The sequence below is a fragment of the Syngnathus floridae genome, chromosome 5 (assembly GCF_059516105.1).
Source record: "Syngnathus floridae isolate MCC-2025c chromosome 5, RoL_Sflo_1.0, whole genome shotgun sequence".
Lineage (NCBI taxonomy): Eukaryota > Metazoa > Chordata > Actinopteri > Syngnathiformes > Syngnathidae > Syngnathus > Syngnathus floridae.
The window spans coordinates 890,728-910,296 of record NC_142417.1 but is presented as its reverse complement, the minus strand read 5'-3'; the positions used below and the strand labels follow the sequence as shown (position 1 = coordinate 910,296).

The 19,569-nt window shown below is 43.9% G+C and overlaps 2 protein-coding genes across 4 annotated transcripts in view; one reads left to right on the top strand and one right to left on the bottom strand.

The window, feature by feature from the left end:
• Window positions 1-3,767: 3,767 nt before the first annotated feature.
• LOC148397316 (uncharacterized) overlaps window positions 3,768-19,569 on the bottom strand; it is a 37,689-nt gene continuing 21,887 nt past the window's right edge. Inside the window, exons 15-17 of the transcript XR_015858563.1 lie at window positions 19,283-19,393; window positions 11,880-11,996; window positions 3,768-4,176 (exon numbers count right to left, since the gene is read on the bottom strand). The gene's annotated coding sequence lies outside the window, so the exon portion shown is untranslated. The remainder of the gene's footprint in view (window positions 4,177-11,879; window positions 11,997-19,282; window positions 19,394-19,569) is intronic.
• The window catches only part of LOC148397317 (uncharacterized), a 33,122-nt gene continuing 18,980 nt past the window's right edge, over window positions 5,428-19,569 (top strand). Inside the window, exons 1-9 of one of the 3 annotated variants that reach the window (XM_088375843.1) lie at window positions 5,428-5,747; window positions 6,485-6,543; window positions 7,481-8,706; window positions 10,861-10,914; window positions 13,073-13,126; window positions 14,669-14,722; window positions 14,907-14,960; window positions 17,851-17,895; window positions 19,324-19,377. In XM_088375843.1, coding sequence (XP_088231969.1) covers window positions 5,701-5,747; window positions 6,485-6,543; window positions 7,481-8,706; window positions 10,861-10,914; window positions 13,073-13,126; window positions 14,669-14,722; window positions 14,907-14,960; window positions 17,851-17,895; window positions 19,324-19,377 — 1,647 coding nt within the window. In that variant the 5' untranslated portion in view covers window positions 5,428-5,700. Of the gene's footprint in view, window positions 5,748-6,484; window positions 6,544-7,480; window positions 8,707-10,860; window positions 10,915-13,072; window positions 13,127-14,668; window positions 14,723-14,906; window positions 14,961-17,850; window positions 17,896-19,323; window positions 19,378-19,569 lie in introns of those variants that run through there. The other 2 variants (XM_088375844.1, XM_088375845.1) reach the window with 2 other exon arrangements.

Genomic DNA, 19,569 nt, shown 5'->3' with positions numbered 1-19,569 from the left:
TGCCCGACAAAGCGACGGCTGAGCTGTAATTCACATTCTCCTTTGATAGCGCCCCGCCGTCTCTGTTACATATAAATACATCAGGATCACTGACCCCCATTGTCCGCCCACTCGTGTAATCTTTAGCCGGCTGGAAACAAATCCCGCTCGCTTGCTTTCCAGGTCCAAAAAAACAAGGCCTTCAGTGTGGAAAGGAATTTACAGATTTGCCAGAGAGTTTCACCTTTGAGACCTCGTAGGCTGCCTTGCCGCATCTTATTTGTTCCGTCACACGCGTGAAAAATACATCAAGCTACCTTTGATGAAAGAAATTAACCTTGAGATCTAGCATTCAGTCTGACTACGCAGCTCAACAGGAACATATGGTTCTTTGGACCTCGAAAGCAATCCCACGCCAACATACCTTCACAAGGTCCCGCAGGCTCGCTACTTAAATTAGCACCAAAGAGGGCCGAGCCGGAGGACGTCGACAGAGGCCCGGTCGGCAGGTAACAAACACAAATAGAACAGCAACATTTAGAAATGGACATGGTGTGTTTGAGGAAGGCCAGGTGGGAAACGCGTACCTTCTGTTGGGTCCATTTCCAGACGTCGTCCGGTGCGACAGATGCATCGAAGCCTGCAAAAGTATTCAGCGCTGTGTAATTAGAATGAACTGCGTGCGGCGCTTTGAAGGAACAAAAGGTTCAATTTGAAGCCTTTATTGTGAGATTTAGATCAGTAAACAGGAACAAATGCGAGGGTGGAAAAAGCTTGGCGCCGTATGAAATTTGGCTTTCCAGATGTGCGAGATGTAGCACTGCCTTGGGATCTCCACATAACAGATCCTGCTTTTCTATGCCCCGGCAATTTATAGACGAGCACAGACGCAGCCAGCATCGTGCACGCACAAAAGCTAAAACTGAGAAAATGATCGGTGTGTCATTCGCTCGCGCCAACACAACCGTAAGTCAACGCATTGTGCTGACGATGCAAGATTCATTTAAGATGATATATTTTCATGATGATGGCAAGAAGAATCATATGTGTGAACAACCAGAACCCTGAGGAACTGTGATGTCATTTTCGGTCGACGGCAAGTGGCAAAATGACCGCCCCCAAGATGGTTGAAAATGGGTGGATTTTGCACAAGCGCAATAATAATCAGAATACCGTCTTTAGACTCCTGTGGGTGCTTATTATCATATTGAAAAGTGAACATAAGCAGGCATACAAACACAAGCAACATGACAATATACCCATTGGCATATATTCTTGATCCTCACTAGATTGCATCATTAACAACAGTTCTCTGCAAGGCCTCGGTTGGTGCAGATGTGGAATTAAAAACGATATGCCATCTGAAACGGGTCCTAGCGTTAACGTTATTAAAGGACATTTGATTAGCTGTCATAATATCATATCATATATCATATAATTGATATAATATAATATAATATAACAGCCAGTAAAGGTCCATCCCGGATTGTTGTCATAATAAACCCCGACGTGTCGAGCGCAAGCCGCACGGCCGCATAGAGTAGGTGACGCGGCATTGTGACGACGGCCAATGGATACTTGAGAGTTGGCTGGGCTAACAATAGCCCCCGCTGCCGTTTGACATTTGGCAGCACGGCGAGCTTTTCAATATGGATTACTCATCAGCGGTTTGATCCTCCGTGCAAATGTCAGCGCAACAATGCTTCTGACTTGGCAGCAGTTTCCGTCTCCCCGCCGCTCCACGGGGGTGTGAACGCTTGACAATAATGACCTATGCTTTCCCGTTTATTAGAAAGAAACATCGTGACTACCACTTTCATAGTGGATAGAAATGACAAGCCTGACTCACACAGGCCGGCCGGCCGGCCCGGCGCAGGAAATGTGAGAATTGAGTCTCAGATGACTGATGGCTCGAACAGAGCAACAAATGTTGGTTTTAGTGTGCAGCTTCACACCCAATCCAAAAAGAGTGCTAATGACCAAACACAGCCTGTTATATCTTCATCGCCATTCCAGACGTTCGGGAAATACGCCATCCAAGTATGACTGCCGGCTCTACAGCTTGTTTTCAAATTTGTTTGACAATTTCATCAAAATGGAGAATTTCACCCCGAAAAGTTTTTTTTTTAATCTATGCTGTTAGAAATTTTTACATTTTATATCAGGAATTCGGGATGGGTGACTACTGATACCTGGTATCGGTACCGATACCAGCCTTATTTCACGGTATCGGTACTATCGGGCAACACCTGAATCGGCTGGCCTCTTGTGGCCACTTTACGAGCAGGAACTAAATTAGAAGAAGTTTTTTGGGGGGAAAATACGAGTGGTATCGGTACTTAGTATTGAGTACTAGTATCCATCTAAAAAGTGATATCAAACATCGCTATCATAAATAAATCCATCATCCACTATTAGACTAACGTCACATTTCCATTTTGACATAGCAGACGCCATTTTTCTTGGACTCGCTTCACCAGACTCAACAACGGCACGTCATTAGCGACAGTTAATCAACCATTCAAAGCAACTCAAATGTCCTATCTGGGTGCAGCAGCGCTTTTAAGCAAAACCCTCTATTACATTAAGTCATGGTGGACTGATGTTCAATTTCCTGTTGTAACGTACGTATGGAATGAGTAAACAGCACCGGGGGGCACGCTCTGATTGGAGCCAGCTGTTTCGTGGCTGCCATGCAATCACAAGGCCCCGAGACAGACAAAAGACGGCGTGTTTAGAACACCAGAGTTTCCATCAGCAGCCGAACGGAACACATTCTTCTTCTTCTCTTAATTTCAGACGTGGACGAAAAAAAGGGCAGACCTCCACCTAAGTGGAAAAAAACTTCAGCACCAGTAATGCCATAGTTACCGTGGAAAAACAAGCTGAGTTACTCTGGTGACTTGATTTGAAAAGTAACTCGTTACTTTTTGGATGGAATCATGAATTAGTGTGACGTGTGGGGAGAAAACAAAACAATGGCATCCGTATTGAATATCTGTTTAGATTTTCTTCCCTGGAGAGTTTTGGGTTGCAGTCAATGTTTTTTCACTTGGGTTAGATGGAAGCTGGCCCCCGTGGGCCAACATGAAAGAGATGTCAAGGCGAGGACCACCGAGATGATACGCATGAGACCACAACCCCCCTCTAACACTGACGGCAGGAAACACATGCAAAGTACATTTTGGAACCTGCTCGTCAAATAGGGACGAAATGAGTCCTGTTTTTGTGTTGTGCAGTTGAGGACAAGCCACGTCGAAGGAAGGAATAACTTTTCAATGTATGCCGAGCAGCTGCGAGGCTAATTGAGTGTTTCGCCAAAAGTAGTGCCCAACAGACTAAAAATAATGCTATGGAAAAAATATAAAACTCAGAAAGCCATTTACCATGAGCAAGGCATCCAACTCGCTGACCCCTTGAATGTTTTTTTTCCAGGTGCACGGTCCCCCGTTTGTGTGCCCGATTACGCGAACACAATCCTGCTGCAGTAAAACAACTATAAAAAAAAAATCAAGGATGAGCAGTCGGGAAGTGTTGCTAATATTCTGCACATTTCTACTTTTCAAAAACAGATGTCAGTCTTCTGTGAACTGTTTTTTAAAATGACCGTGAACTGTTGCAACTTGCGACTAGAGCCTCGGTTTATAAACTTAACTGGCTCTGATATGAAAATATTTGCAGGTCAAAGCAATTTATTATTATTTTTTTTTACATTCAAATGAATGCGAAGCGAAAGTAAGCGATACGTTTTTTTTGTATTGTATTGATTTCTACAGCTGCTGGGTTAAGTTGGATAAGTTCCAGCTACCAAATGCACAACCCGTCATTGTGTTCCAATGAAGTAAGGAAAAAAAAAAATCACTTCGGAAGCCACAAAATGAAAATACTATTTTCCAGTACCTCGTCCATCACAGGCCCGTCGAGTATCTCTCTTGGGTCATGGGAGGCGTTTTTTGAAGGCGACAGGCTCGGTCCGCCTTCACAATGGGTGCACGGCGAGGGGAGGGGTGGGTTGGGGCTGGGCCGGGCCTCGGCGGGATCCAGTTGCAAGCAGCTGAATCGCCGCTCTGTTGGGTTTCCCCTCGGACGCTGGCTGTCACCGTAGGTCAACGAGGACTTTCTCCACGCGGAGGAATTTCACAGTACACGAGCGGGCCTGCAACACGTCTCTGTCACTGCGGCGAGAACACACGTGTTCTGGAAAGAAAGTTGCCATAAATAGACTGTCCATACGTTGACACCTCGTCATGTCACTTTTCAAACGGTGGTGCAAGATGAATAGGACACAAGTGGACCTGACCTCAAAGCGAGTGTTTATATACGTATTTGTCTGTCTGGTCGGTCGGGGTTACAAATGATGTGTCCGAGCCATGAGAAAAAGATTGCCGAGGTGATTACCTTCGAAGTGGCTTGTACATAAAATCTCTCTCACCTTTAGTATCTTCTGTCATTTGTCCTTTCACCCACCAGAGAGCACCCAACAGATTTTTACTGCAATTAAGATACTTTTTTTTGTGATTAACAATGAAGGTTATCATAGTTCTCAAAATACCTACAACTAAAACCCGAATTGTCTCTTCACACGACAAATAAATGTTCTCTTGAATTAGATTCGCCAAGTGACTCATTCATATAAATTCACAAAGGTAATCCATTTTCAAGGTCTTGTTTTAAGTATCAAGATGGACATTTTGGGGAAATTGTGGTTTTGTACTGCAGGATGTAGAAGGTTTGGACAGAAAATACAGCTGCGGTCACAATTGCTCTTAAACTCAACCGCTAACATTGTTCACTGAAAGCTAAAATAACATATGGCAAATGCAATAATATGCGTTTGGCTCTTTAGCTCGCTTTCTGTCCCGTTTTCAAACTATGACTAGCTGATTGGAAGGAATATGCACCCCAAAAAAATATTAAAAAAATAAATAAATAATGTTTTTTTTTTATAAGTAACAACTTTTCATTCCTCCACTTTGCTTTGAATTTTCTCAACTCGCTATACACTGGCTGCCCTCCCTTGAAATAACATTTAGGAATCCCCTTTATTACATCAACAGTTCATCTCGCCCCAGGACAATTCGAATTTCATTTATACACCCAACATGTGCATTTTTAAAATATCCTGCCATGTTGAAACGGCCCAAAGTCACTCATAAAGGACTTATTTCATTGAAACACTAATATTTAACTTCTCTTTAACTTGATTGTGTATGTTGGGGCTTCTTTCATTGTCACCATCCCCTAAATCCTTCCTGTAAAGCTCCACTCACGCATGCAAGAGGAGCCCCCCAGGAGGAGTTGGAGGGGGCTGCACACAGAGCTCGAGAGCTTGGGAGGGAGGGAGGGAGGGAGGAGGACACACCTTCAAGTCCTTGCTGCTGCTCCACAGCACGACAGAGGGAGGCATCCCCCCCCCCCCCCCACGCACACCCCTCCTTCTCTTCTCCCCCTCACTCACGCAAGAAACTTTCATTTTCGGGAAGTCTGCACGCTCACAACACACATAGACACAGACGCGCGCAATGCCGCGAGGATTTGGGAAGACGCGCGCAGGTGGAAGACAATGACACACTGCGTTTGACTTGTAACCTTCAATCACTTTCTTATTTGAGAGGGGATAAAAAAAGAACTTGGAAAAGAGTTGCAACCCGGGATGGAAAGAGCGCCTCTTCCTCATCCGGACAGGAGTGAAGCCCCCCAAGAAAGAATGAAGTAACCGCTATGGAGCCGGACAATGCCCCGCACTCCGAACTCAAAGGAGCCGGGGGGTGAGTCACCGTCTCACTTTTGCATCTTATTTCTGCACGCATGAGATAAAACCAACCTAATTAACACAGCGCCACCTCGATTAACTCGTATGATTTAAACGCGGAGTGGAAAAAAGTTTTCATCGTCCCCTTTTGGCAGCTGAACTGTGATTCGGTGTTCAAAAAAGATGTATGAGAGGAGGAGACAAGCCCTCCTCGTCTCTCCTCCCACGCGAGTGCATCATCTTCTGTTTATTGGTTGCCCCCCCCAAAAAGGGAGGAGAGATAGAAAGAAGAAAAAAAAGCAGTGTTGCATCATATGTATGCACTCATCAGTAGTGTACACTACTGTACATACAGTGTGAGCCGAGTGCACACCCACTTATCTTTTTTGTTTTAATATCTAAGAGAGAGAGAGAGGAGGAGGGAGGAGGGGGGAGGAGGAGGAGGGGGGGGGAGTCCTGAGTAATGTCAGTGGAGTGGTTTGACCGCCGGTTTACAGCAGCTCTCTGGGAAAAACCACAACCGTAATAAACTTCCTGTATTACAAGCGCCGTTAGCAAGCCACACACAACCGCATTATGGGAATGGAAAAAATCATTTGTGTGAAGCCAGCACTGCCATTAACACCTCCGTTAAACAACATAGCAACTGTTGATAAAAATAAAAAATGACTTCAGTATGAAACACGGTCGGGCAGATGGATGAATGTTTTGTATTCAAATGTGGGTTTTTTTGTGTGTGTGTGTGTGTCCTAGGAGAGTCCTGATTCTTTGGACTATCCTCTGTTGTACCTGCTCCCTCACACTGGGCCAAAGTGAGTATTTGCTAAAAATATCTCTTTTGACAAAGGCGATGGAAAACGGTGGATGGGTTTAAGTCAAATTTAGGAGTTGGCTGCTTTGAGCAGACGTTTTTTGTCGCTTGTGGGAAGGAAGCCTGAGGCAGTCTGCTTCCATCTTCAGTAAAGCTGTGAAAGTACATGAGGGATCATTAGATAAAAGAACACATTTATTCGAATATTAACAATTAAAATCTGTGCTTTGTTGGGAAGATGTTTCTTCTCAGCTTCATGTATTTTTAACGTGGGGCTGATTCTCGAGCCCGCCTCCCCCCTTCCTCCTTCTCCCAGGCCGACATTTATTTCTCCTCTGCTCAGCTCCGAATTTATTTTTTAAAGCAGCTTATCCCTTGCATTTTGTGGAGAGAAAGCCCATGCATATTTGAGATCTTTATATAAGCCGGGAGTTTCGCCACCGCACGTACTGAGCGGATTAGCGTACAGTATCCAAGATGAGCTGATTGGCCCTGGATGATTTTCCGACCTCTTGAAGCTAAACACAGCGCCTTTGTTTGACAGCGCCACACCAGAGGCTGCACTTCTACGGAGGAGACTCTCCAATTTTTTTTTTTTTTTTAATGTCAAACCTTTGAATACAGTACTGACTGGTGCCTCAGTTTTGAAATGAAAATCAGATTTTCTGGCAGTTTAGACGTTAGGTTTGGTAAAGAAATACAATTATTCCCCCCACCCCAGTGTTTATTTGAATGATATTTGAAATTCTTCCTTAAGTTGAACATGGAGATGCTGGAAATGTAACTTTCATAGTCTGAACAACTAAATGTTTTGTGGAGTTGCAGAATCATGTCGTATTCTGTGCACGCAACCTAAACAAACAAAAGTTCCCCCCCTTGTGATGTTCCAGTGTAATGCTGGCGCTTGCTTGCTGACTTCTCCTCTGTATGTTTTGAAGACGTAGATATTCTGCAGCAGCTGGGTCTCTCTGGGCAAAGGTCAGGCGGGTCAACATCTTGGAGCGCTCCATCCGTCCCGGATGGAATCATCCCCTTCAAGTCTGGAGTTATTCTCACCCCGAGGGCACGCATCCAGGTGCCCTTGCGTAGCGTCATCCCGGCTTCCTTCACCAGCGCCAATCTCTCCCTGATTCTCAGTCTGTCCGTCCACCGCATCAACAGCGCCTTTCTTTTCGCCGTTGTTTCCAAGAGAGGGAAAGTGCAACTCGGTGTGCAGTTCACACCGGGCCGCCTTCTTGTTTACGCGGGCCACAGGAACACCGTGGCGTTGGACTATGACGTTCACGACGGCCGGTGGCACACTCTGGCCTTGGAATTCCGAGGTCAGCGGGTGTCCCTGCACACCTCTTGCGGGAACAAAAGCCTCCATGGAGATTTTCAATCCAAAAAGAAGGAAAGGCTTACTCTGGAGGGCTCCTTTGTCCTGGGGAAAACGAACCACAACGCGGTGCCCTTTGAAGGCGCCGTCTGCCAGTTCGATATCTACCCGTCAGCCGAGGCGGCTCGTCACTATTGCGATTACGTTAAGAAACACTGCAGAGAGGCCGACACGTATCGGCCTGTCTTCGCACCCCTGCTACCTCTCATTTTCATCCATCCAAACACAAGTCATACAACAGCGCTGGCGTTATCCCCGGAACCTACTACCTCCTCGACCGAGGGATCCGTTTTTGGCCCAAAAGATGATTTGCTAATTGGGAATGACACATCCATGTCTTGGACTCCTGAACCCGCTGTTGCCGGCAGTCAAGTGGACCTTCCGGGGTTGGGGAAAAGCACAGAAACTGCGACCACGTCTCTCTGGACCAGTCCGACACCACCGACATGGGAATTACCTTTGCAAACCACCGCCGACGCAAAGCAAAAAGATGGCCAAGGATTGGCGGACGTACCGACCTCTACAAGACCATCGGAGACTAAACTTCAGACCACAAGTGAATCCACACAGGCGTCCTCCTTGAGATCCGACTTTCTCCAGCAATTAGCCACCGATGTGGCTCCAAAAAATGATCCTCAAGTAAGCATCGTGCAGGATGTCCAAACCATGCCCGTTATTCCTGTCACTCCTGCAGCCGGAGATGACTTCCAAACATTCGACCTGGAACCGACCCTCGTCTCACTTTTGGCAGGACCACCTGGACTTAAAGGAGAGCCAGGGCCTCCGGTGAGTGTGTAGACGATAAGTCGGTTCTTTCCAACTTGCGTGCGATAGCTCCTGGTACAGTTCTGTCAGCATAGTGTTTATTTTACCAACGATTATGATTAATTATCCCATTTCATAACTCTTGGCCGCCGTACGCATATGGGCTAATCCCTAATACGATTTCGGTTCTCATTTGTACAGAAGGCCGAGCTCGTGGCTTCATTCCTGCTGACGTGGATATCAAACATGTCTCTAGGGTTTTAGGTTTTGTAAACCTGGAATCTCTGTGTTGATAAATACAAATTAGAATGTCCGCTTTCCCTGACTTTAGCTTATTGTTCTTACATCAAAACTTGTCAAACCAGGGCGAATCTGCATTCTAGCCATGCTAGAAATAGGCGGTCTTAGAAACAGTCTATTACCTCAGTGGCCGGTGCTGAAGTCTCACATTCTTCTGACTGACTGCTAGGCAAAACCCCGATATTAGAAGAAAAGCACAATTAACAAGTTCCACTGAAAAATCCATACCAACCCTTAATTCATTTTTAGCTAGCTTTAGCAGACTGAAAACATGGATTTAGTTTCCGGTGCTCTTTTGGCTTTGGACTACAGACTAAATGGATATTATTTAGTCAAAGGTTTGATATTAAAAAGTGCTACTTAGCATATGGAGTTCAGATTAAAGATTAAATATGAATATCTTTGCTGCTGACCTAGCTTTGCAGCGTTAGCATTTAGCTGCGTCAGCATGTTTCCCTTTGACATTAATAAACTCATTGCAGTCTTGTTCACTGTCTTTCTGCAAAACACAAAATGCTTACACACATTTTCCATTGTCGAAGAGACCTTCCGTGCGTTAGCACATGTTTGACCCACGAAAAAAAAGGTTTGAAATAAATCTTTCCTTCTGTGGCGGTGAAGGAAACCGCAGCTCTACGAGCCACTCAGACTATTTAAATGAGAGTCGAAGTCGCTGCCAATCACTTGGGTGGTGAAGGTCATCTTCCCGATGCTTCGCATGACTGTGTAACTCGCTGACGTCTGATTTGATGTCGTTTACACAGATTCCCATGGCAACTGTACAATTTGTCCCGCAAAATTCTTGACGCGGTGTCAAGTTGTAAATTTGACATAAAGAAAATAATGTACATGTATTATGTCAAGGCTGAGTTTCAACTGTTCCACATGTTTTTTTTCCAGCAGTCCTACCGAAGTCGTACCGCTACACTTTGATTTATTTTTGGTAATTCTGATATCCTATCATCTATAATCACAATCATGTCACGATAAGATTACCAAGCGAATATGTCTCCCAGTGAGTGACGAAAACAAAGACATTTATTGATGATAACTGACTTTGTAACTACGTACAACAGCATCGCCTACTAGTGGTTGTGGTCTGCCTCACAGTTCTGAGGTCTTGGGTTCCAATATGGGCTCCGGCCTTTCAGTTCATTTTTTTATTATTATTATTATATATTTTTTTATTTATTTATTAGAATTCTCATTATTTTCCATTATTTATCTATTTTAATTTAAGTCGTCATTCACAATTCATGTTTTCCAAATTTACTGAAGTCTTTTTGACAAATCACACGTATGCTGCGGGCTTTGGTTGAAATAATACAATTTCCATAAAATCCCTCTTTTAAACAACACAACAAACCTTTCTGGTTTTATGCTAAGTGTATTTCATTGAGCACGACTTCCTGCTGTATTCTCCCGAGAACAAGCTTGTTCTTGTTATTGCTGGAGCCACAAGGAAAACTACCCAACACTGCTAACTTCTCAAGCAAGCTCATGTTCCTCAGATCCCTCATTAGTTTTGACCTTTGCGAGCCTTGCTAATCCATGTATGAAATTGTTTTAAAGCCGGCCAATGGCCTTCATTAAAGCGCGTAGCCTCACGAATTCTATATGTCACAAGTGACTTTACTAGCTTGAGGAATATTGGCTTTGTAAGGGTCACTTGCACCCTTAATAAGACATTTTCTGGCCTGCCAGTATTTCACCCAGCTGCAGTTTTACCTTCTGGTCCTTAACAGCATTTCAATAACTGGTCATAGCTGATGTGACATTCATTAAAAATCCGACAAGAAAAGACCTGCTGTTGCATTATTTTACGAGGACGTCATAAAGAGGGATTTACAATTAATCTGACATCATTCTTTCCAGGGCTTTCAAGGACTTCCAGGATTGCCAGGAAAGCAAGGGAAGCGGGGTCCACGGGTGAGTGAAGGGATGCACAGAATGAAATATTCCACTCAAAATGCTTAACAGGGGTGTCAAACTTATTTTTTGTTGCGGGCCATTCTGACTGTATGTAGTAAAAACTGTTCAACTATTTTAAAATATAAATGGTAAAACAAATTCTAGCAATATCACTATTTTTTTTTTTTCTTTTACAAGTGAAGACAATTTGGAATTTTAGTAAAGACACAAAGTTGATGCACAATTTGATGTGGCGGGCTATATCCAATTTGATGTGGCGGGCTATATCTGGCCCCCGGGCCTCGAGTTTGACACCATGTTGTGTGGTCTCCATTTGTCTGGAGTATGCACTTCCGACATTGCGGAAGGAAGGATCTTCAAGGACAAATTCATTCAATTGTGTTGTGTGTGTGTATCACTTCCATGTGCCTTTACACACTCCCCCCCCCCCCCCCCCCCCCCTGTGATGTCGGGGCATACTGAGCGGTTTCCTATGTCAAGGTCAAGTAGATCAATGAAGAACATTGTGTTTCAGTGTGGAATTTGAGAGGAGTGTTGATACGAGAAATGTATTGTTGTGGTTTGAGTCAAGATGCGGAACCACACATGGCATCCAGAATGTGACATGGGCAGCAGCTGTCCGCTCCCAACCAGCGAACTAACAAACGGAATGGCAAACAAGTGCAGGACTTTTAAGTCCTACTTGTAGTGTTGAGTGCGGGGGTGTATGAATGAACTCCACCTGCCCATGAAACTATCTTCTCAGTGGAGCCCAATCCCTTTCAACAACAGAGAGTCTTTGTCTCCATCATATTAAAAGCGTTTTAAGAGCCCGTCTGGAGCTCAGCAGGTCTTTGCAGTTGCAACTACTCTGAGGTTCATTCATCAGGTCGTGATTATGGTGTCGATGCGTTTTAAGGCCAGAAGAAAACAGGTGCGAGTGTGTCTGTTGGTCCATCAAAAACACAAAGTCACGTCGTTACCTTTAGGCACGTCTGTCCGACGCGAGCTTGGCATTTTGTCATCAGAAGAGCCCGGCTGCTCGTATCTCCGTTTCTCTTGCTCCTTATCTGCCAATGATGATTTCCATACGTTGTCATCTGGAGCATAAAAAAAGGGGAATTTACTGAAACAGAAAAGAAGAAGAAAATCTGTGGATGAGCTTCTGTTAAGTGTCTCCATATGTCCAGCGCCTGCAAGGGGGAAGAAGGGTTTTTTCTTTTTTTTTTTGGAGCGGGGGGGAAAAAAGGCAAGGCAGGAGGTTCTTTTGGAGTTCTTTGACTTCTCCCCCACAAGCTGACAAGTGAAGTTAGATAAAAAACAGAGATGTGGAAAGGATCACCCAGGTGGAATCTGATCCTTTTCTTTTACCTCCAGTGCGGAGCGCGTTGCAAACGCTCAAAGAAGTCAAAGAACGGGCAGAAGATACAGCGGCTTCCTGATATATTTGAATGAGTAAGATTTTGCCTCGTCAGCGCTTTCCCAACACTAGGGATCCCTTATGGTGCTTTATTTTTCCAAGAGGCCCCCTCTTTGTAGTTTGCATCAATTTACGATCCCATCAACGATAAAAATGTATTTTCATTTCTGCCCACCTGGTTTGACTCGCTTTCAGCAAAACATTTGGATTCGCTCAAAGAATTACAACCGAGCAGGTTTTAAATCACATGCCTATACTTTGCCACTGGAGGAGGGGGGGGGCCCATATGATGTGATGGATGAGTGGCCTTCACATCACGGGACCCCCGTTTAACCAGTGGAAAAGTGCAGGGGGAAGGAAAATAACCGACATTACGGAGGAGAGACATGAGGGAGACATATGAGGGCTCGCAGAACACCCGGACGTAAACTCCAGGACCTGGTCGCCGTGCCTCGGACCCCAGACAGTCGCCGGAAAAGGAAGAATATATCTACACGTGTTAGCAGTCATATAGTGGAACTTTAAGGGCCATTCTGGGATAGTGGACGACTTGTGATTTATTCTAAATATTTTCCCCATAGGAAATAATGGAAACAATAATAGAAATAGCCAGTCGTCTTCATAAAAGCTTTATTAACTGTACAGGTAACGTATTATGGCAATTGGAAAAAATCTTTTGAGAATTCTATTTATCTCAGAATGTGTTTAATGTTGGAAACGTATCAACTTATAAACGTACGGTTACTTTGCTTTCAGGGTCCTGTTGGCCCACATGGAAACCCGGGTTTATCCGGACCACCTGGAAGGAAGGTATGGCACTGACAAGTCTACGTTTTTGTTTTATTTTGGGATACACTTTTTGGTTTCATTTTTTCATCACAAAATTTTCATTTTTATGATTAAAAATCTGGAGGACAGCTTGTTGACAATCAACCCAAAATCAGAAAAGACTCCAACCCAAATTGCAGGGGACTCCAACTTCTACCCTGGGGAACCTCATTTCAACCATTACCAGCGACTCTTGTGCATATGGTCACAAAATGATCATTTTATATTCCCCAAGCTGATGACGTCCCCCTTCTAATTGCTTTGTTTGCCCGTTTAGCCGGCTAACGAATGTCACACTCAGACTAAAATGACACAAAAGTGAAAATCGATCAAGCGTATCCATCCCAACTGATGACTTCCTAACTTTACATGACAAAATCAGACCTGAATTAGTTTATAAATGTGCAAAATAAAGCCCTTCATCATTCTCTGCAATGCTCTTGGCAGATGTGAAACAAAAAGATGCGCAAGATGTATTTATTGAGTACATATTGAGTCCAGATACTCTCACTGGGGTCAAATCTTCCAGACTGAAGAAGTCTTCTGACCTGCTCAAAAGCCTCTCGTTCCCTTTCGGGTGAAGCGAGCAGTTTCAAGTGCGGCCAGACTCATTTACAATTGCTTGACATCAGCATGTGTTCCAGCTTTGATTTGTTAAGCGAGCAGCTTGCTAGGAATAATATGTCAAGATGATGTCACCTGCGTATGTGATACTTTCCTGGAATGAGAGGTGTTTCTATGTCAGGTATTAAACCGCGGCGGTTTTCCAGCGCATATGCCACCGTGCTGTCATCAACGCATGCCATCACGTCATAACTCAACCAGCAAAAAGTAGATTGTGAGGTTTGTTTTGCCTCTGTTATCTGATCTGGCTGTAATGATGATCAATTGCAACAAAACCATGTTCACTCACTGACTCACTACTGTGAACTGTCTGACCGTTGTATTCGACGAAAGACGAAAATTGAGATGAATATCGCCTGGAGGGTATAATTGAAAGAAGAAATCGTTACATGATCGATTGGGAATTAAACAAAAACAGGCTAAGATGTATGAACAGTATGTTTTTCTGTGCTGGAGATTTGCTCCTCGCATTTTGAAACAATCCACCTGGAGAAAATTCCCACCGACGTCTCATGGCCGAATCTTGGCTGATACAACGATACGGCGTCGGTGTCAACTTGTTCCACCTTGGATCGGGCTGCTCTGGTTGAAAACGTACTTCAAGCCAGCAATGTTCGTTTTAATTCCCCAACGGATCTCTCGCAGTAAAAATGTGCACGCTGACCCAGAATGCGCCGAGTGGTCCCACTGCCCGAAAAGGGAGAAGAATGTTCCGCACTCACTCCTCGGTGTAAACCGAGTTACTGGAGGGCATAAATGGCCCGCGAGATTGTGTAAATACACGAAGCAACAAGAAGGATGAGCTCATTACTTGCCGATAGTGCGAATGTAAACAAAGTGTTTCGGGGGCCCTTTGGCGTGCAGCGCAACGTCTAAAACAAATCAATGCTTCTCTTCCAGGGAGAAAAAGGTGATCCTGGTCTGTCTCTTGGTCAAGCCCCGGAAGGACAAAAAGTACGTCGCGCCTCAGTGACACCAAAATCCATCCGTCACTTTTATACAGCATTATCAGGGTCGCAGATGGCTGAGCGAGTTTACTTGAAGCATGAGTTCAGGCAGACATTCTTTATCCTCTGCAACGAGCGACTGATATGACTGCCGCTGACTAAGAACGTGTGACCCACTTTTGTTTTTGCAGGGAGAGACTGGTGTCAAAGGCCACGCTGGACCGCCCGGCCAGTGCGGGCGAAAGGTAGGACCCATCTGTTCCATCTCAATCTGTTTATGTTTGCGCGTGAACTTGAGTCGAGCAGGAAGCCATCTGTCATATGTTACAGGCCCATACGTGCCATATTTTGTCTTTTAAGCAGACATTGGAATATCAAGTCTCCTCCTCCTCCTCCTCCTCCCTGCCCTGATCTGGAATGACAATTTGAGAGCCAAAAAGTGGATGTTAGCCCGTTGCCTGGAAAGCTACGCAGGCATCCAGCAGCACACCTGTGTTCTGGATTCACTGTAGTTTGAACATCTGCAAGTCAGATTCCAAGCTCGCAGAGTGAAGCTCGTGTTATGGACGCTCAAGTGACAATAGCAGCCGCTCAACTCAAAAAATTCTCAGTCTATTTTTGTGTGCGTTTGCCCCGTCGCGTCATCATCATCATCATCATCATCAAGAGCGATAATGACGAGCAGCCAAGTCTTCTGCTCGAGACCTTGTGCTTTGCATTTCGGCCTTGGCCCTAAACTTTGGTATTTTCTGGAATCGCACAGCCAGAGTGATTTCCAAGGCGAACCGCTCCCCCAGGTTATCCGTTGAGTTGTTTCCCAAACGCACAGCAAAGGAAGTTGTAAACGCGGACACCTGCTCTCAAGCACTTGCATATTTGCCGTCCTCTTCGCTCAATTCGCATCGAAGCAGTGTCAATTTTGCTTCGTAACCATATATTTAAGAAGAAAAAATAAAGGCACTCAACAAATGCATTGCCAAATCACATTAGCCTTGTTTAGCTCGCTAAATGACCCCCAGATCCAACGCAGCGGTCAACACTAAGTCCTTTGCCTTGAAACCCCAAGATTCCGACAACAGCTGGCCCCAGGTGGAATATCATTAATAATAAAATGAATAATAATAAATTACTTAAGACTTTCCACAGATGTTTTTGATGTCGATTCTTCGAAACAGCAAAAAAGAAAAAAAGGGCCAAAGTTGTTGACATTCATCTGGCAGTGTCGGCTTTTCCTCGGAGGAACCCACCCTAAATTGACTTACTAGTGGAGCAAGAGGATATCTCCTGAGATCTACAAAACGTTGCTTTCATGAGGCATTACAGTTTCACCACTGATTAGAGTCAAGTTGCAAGAAAGCAGCAAAAATTCCTTATCAATAAACCAAAAGGTCAGGTGAGGGGGTCGGCGAAAAAAAGCTCACATGACAGGAATCATACAAGTATGTATGGAAATGTGTTATGCAATCAAATAATGCCGACTGTGAAAAAAAAAAAAAAAAAAAGATCTTCTTTCCTCATGAGTCATAGACCATGTAGTCATGGGAAAACGCTGATCTACTTCCTGATGGTTTATGGTCATCTCTCGCTGGGCGTTGTCTTGACAGTCTGGCTCAAGTTGGGACACATCTGGGTTAAACCTTTTCACATGTTCATACTGCAAGTCCAAATGGCAAATTTAAAAAGTGCAAGAGAAGCAATCACCTTGGCTCTACTCAAGAGCATCAGGCACCTCTTTGTGCACAGCTGCACTCCACTAACTCCTTTACAAATCATCTGGGTCAGATTCCCGCACCCGGGAGCCAGAAAGCAAAAATCAAGCTGACTCAGCGCTTTTGATTCAAACGTTCATTTTCCACTCCCCGCCATATGTTAATTACGCTTGGATACAATAAGCCCGTCCATCCATTTTCTATTATGTTGAAATTTTTGCCGATTATGATTTTGATTATTTTTGTATCTCCTTGGTCAGCTGACTGTCCCAGTGCCAGAGAAAGCCCCTCAGTCTCTTCGGAGAATGCGAAGGTTGCCAAGGAGACGGTCAGCGCTGTAAAGCGACACTTGAGTCGAGTTTTCGCAGTTCTGGGCTGCTGTGATTTCTCCTTCTCTTGCCAGCTATGACGATTTTGGACCACTGGAAAAGAAGCTCTTACGCTTTCTTGGTGGTGAAATAACACACAAATGTAATTTGCTGAGTAGCGGGATCTTCACCGAGCGGGAATTGGTTCTTGGGAAATATTTTTTCATGGAAAATATTTTTAATGTCTGCCGGACAAACTGTGTTGTTGTGGCTTTGTTGTGTGGTCTGAAGACTCGTTAAAAGGACGAACAAAGCTCGTTTTTAGACCTCTTATTCTGTGTGGACTAAAGTCTGCTGACTAATCTGGATTGCGGTTATTTGGCCGTCTTTCCGTCTTCCCTTGATTTTTTGGGCCACTTATTGCTAATTCGAAGCACATTGCAAAAAAAACCATGCCTGTCAAATCCTTGATTGTGAATTAGAATAAAGCGTGTGAAGGGTTTGGATAGTCGCTAATCTTTTTTTTTTTTTGGGCTGTCAAGATGGTTACTTGAGACGAGCATTATCATCGTTTCAGTTTTTGATTATTTGTTAGGAATGAGCTCACTTGTTCGGAGTAGGCTGTAACTTAATGGTGTCTTGAAGCAAATGACAGCAAAGTCGACGGCACTACTGTTGAATGGTAGAAGAACATGACATCAGCTTTTTGGTCCAGAGTCCAAAACTGAATCGGAATTTTTACAAGTGGCCAAACATCGGTAAACAATTTCAAATGTAAACGATACATAATGTTTTGGTCTCATTCTGGTTCTCCTCAATGTGGTTTGACTGTTGAAAATTCAACGATTCTTCAACGATTTTCGACTTTTCTGGTATGACGTTTGAACTGATCATGTTGGGACTTGCAAGAAACGTTTTGGTTTCCAAGGCGGTCCGAGCTCGAGACTGGCTGACTGAGCCAAGTTTTAAAGGCATATCAGTGCATATTTTATTGTCAGTACTCTGCTTCATTTATCAGGAATTAGCAACATGAGGGAATTCCAAAGAGCATAGGTCACGCACATATTGTTGGACTCAATTTCTCACCAAATTCTAACTGGTTATTTTTTGGTCAACAGGGACAAAGAGGTCATCCTGGTCCTGCTGGTCTGCCCGGGGAACCTGTGAGTACTTTTTAAAATCTGAGCTGATCGTATCTGCCAAACTTTTGTTTGTTTTTGCGCTTTTGTGGGTGGAGCATATGCAAATTTTGCACAAAAAAAAAAGCATAAAAGAGGGCGTCAGCAGCAAGAACACAAGGTGGCACCAGTGTCACATTAGGAACATTTTTGAAATGTCAGAAAGAAAAATTGGAGGATTATCATTCAGGATAACTCACAGCGACATCCGATAATGTGGAATCGGGATGTCTTATCGAGTAGTTATAGTTCCAAAACAGGATGCGAGGGGGGGGGGATATTAACCTCGATACATCAGCTATCGGTTGTTCAGGAATCTTGGCGGAAAAGAGAGACGTCGCTGGCAAGCGCACAAGTGGGCTAACGGCTTTGGACACTCCAGGCTATTTGCTGCACTCCCACACTCCCAAATCTTGTGCGCGCACGCTCCTTGCTAATTAACTTTGAATGCACGTTTGTTTGTTTGTTTGTTTGTGTTTATTTATTCTTCTACTTATCCCATTCATTACATTTACATGCTAGTTCTCAAATTTAGCGCTGATATTGTGCATTTCTTCAAATCCCTTTCAAGCGGACACCAGCCATAACAAGTGGCGTATTTTTGTGTAAAATAAATTCTAAATGGATTTTCGACTCTACTGACTACCAATTATAACATTCCTTAGTTTTATTGCAGCTTCTTTAACAATGAATGGTGGTTGACCGCTGGTTGATTGGTACTCGTCCCACAAATACGTTTATTGTTTTTAAAAATATAATAAATTAACATTTTGCTTGTTTTATTGGAACAATTTATTTTGTTCTCACTCCACTTGTGGTCTTTTAATAAGAAAGCGTTTGGAACTTAGTCGTAAACCGTAATCTTTGGAATTTACAAACTTGTTTTGGAGAATTGGGCTAATTTACGATGTATATTTATATTCACGTTTTAATCGTAAATAATTTGGCTGTAGCACAGATGAATTCCACATTATCAAGGCATCTAGCTGACATTGCTGCATGTTTGAACGTGTCAGAGTAGCATTGAAAATGATGTCATCACAAACAAATACAAACAAATCGTGCACAGGAGGGAGATGCAAAAGCATCGCCTCATATTTTATCCTCAAATGATCCTCATATTTTATATCATCAGTTTCTATCCTCTCTGAATCTAGACACTTCTCACTGGCAAATATGAAAATATGGTGCAGTAGCTCTTCAAGTGTGGCACCGCACGCTTACCGTCAGTGACTAAACAGCACAACTTTGATGATTCTATTTGCGAGTTTACCCATAACCGCTGTATTTGTTTTGTTTTGAAAAGACAGTTTTTTTTCCCATCCCATGACTGCCGCCAACTCAAAACACATGTGCATTGCTACACTTGTACCTCTTTTGTGCTGATCTGCGTTTCGTTGCTTCTCTCCCAAGGGCAAACGGGGAGCAGACGGAAGTCCGGGGGTCAAAGGTTATCCTGGCAGGCAGGTGCAGTAAATCTAGTCTTGCAGGGTTGGTTGAGCAGGGCCACACACGCAGAAACACACGAGGGAAATCATTCATGTGGATTGAAATTACAGGAAATTTGAGATTTTTAATTTTAATTCAAATTAAATTTACTTTTCATTTAAGCTTTTAATTTTTTTTTTTCATTTCAAGATTAATTACCTGCATGTTGGT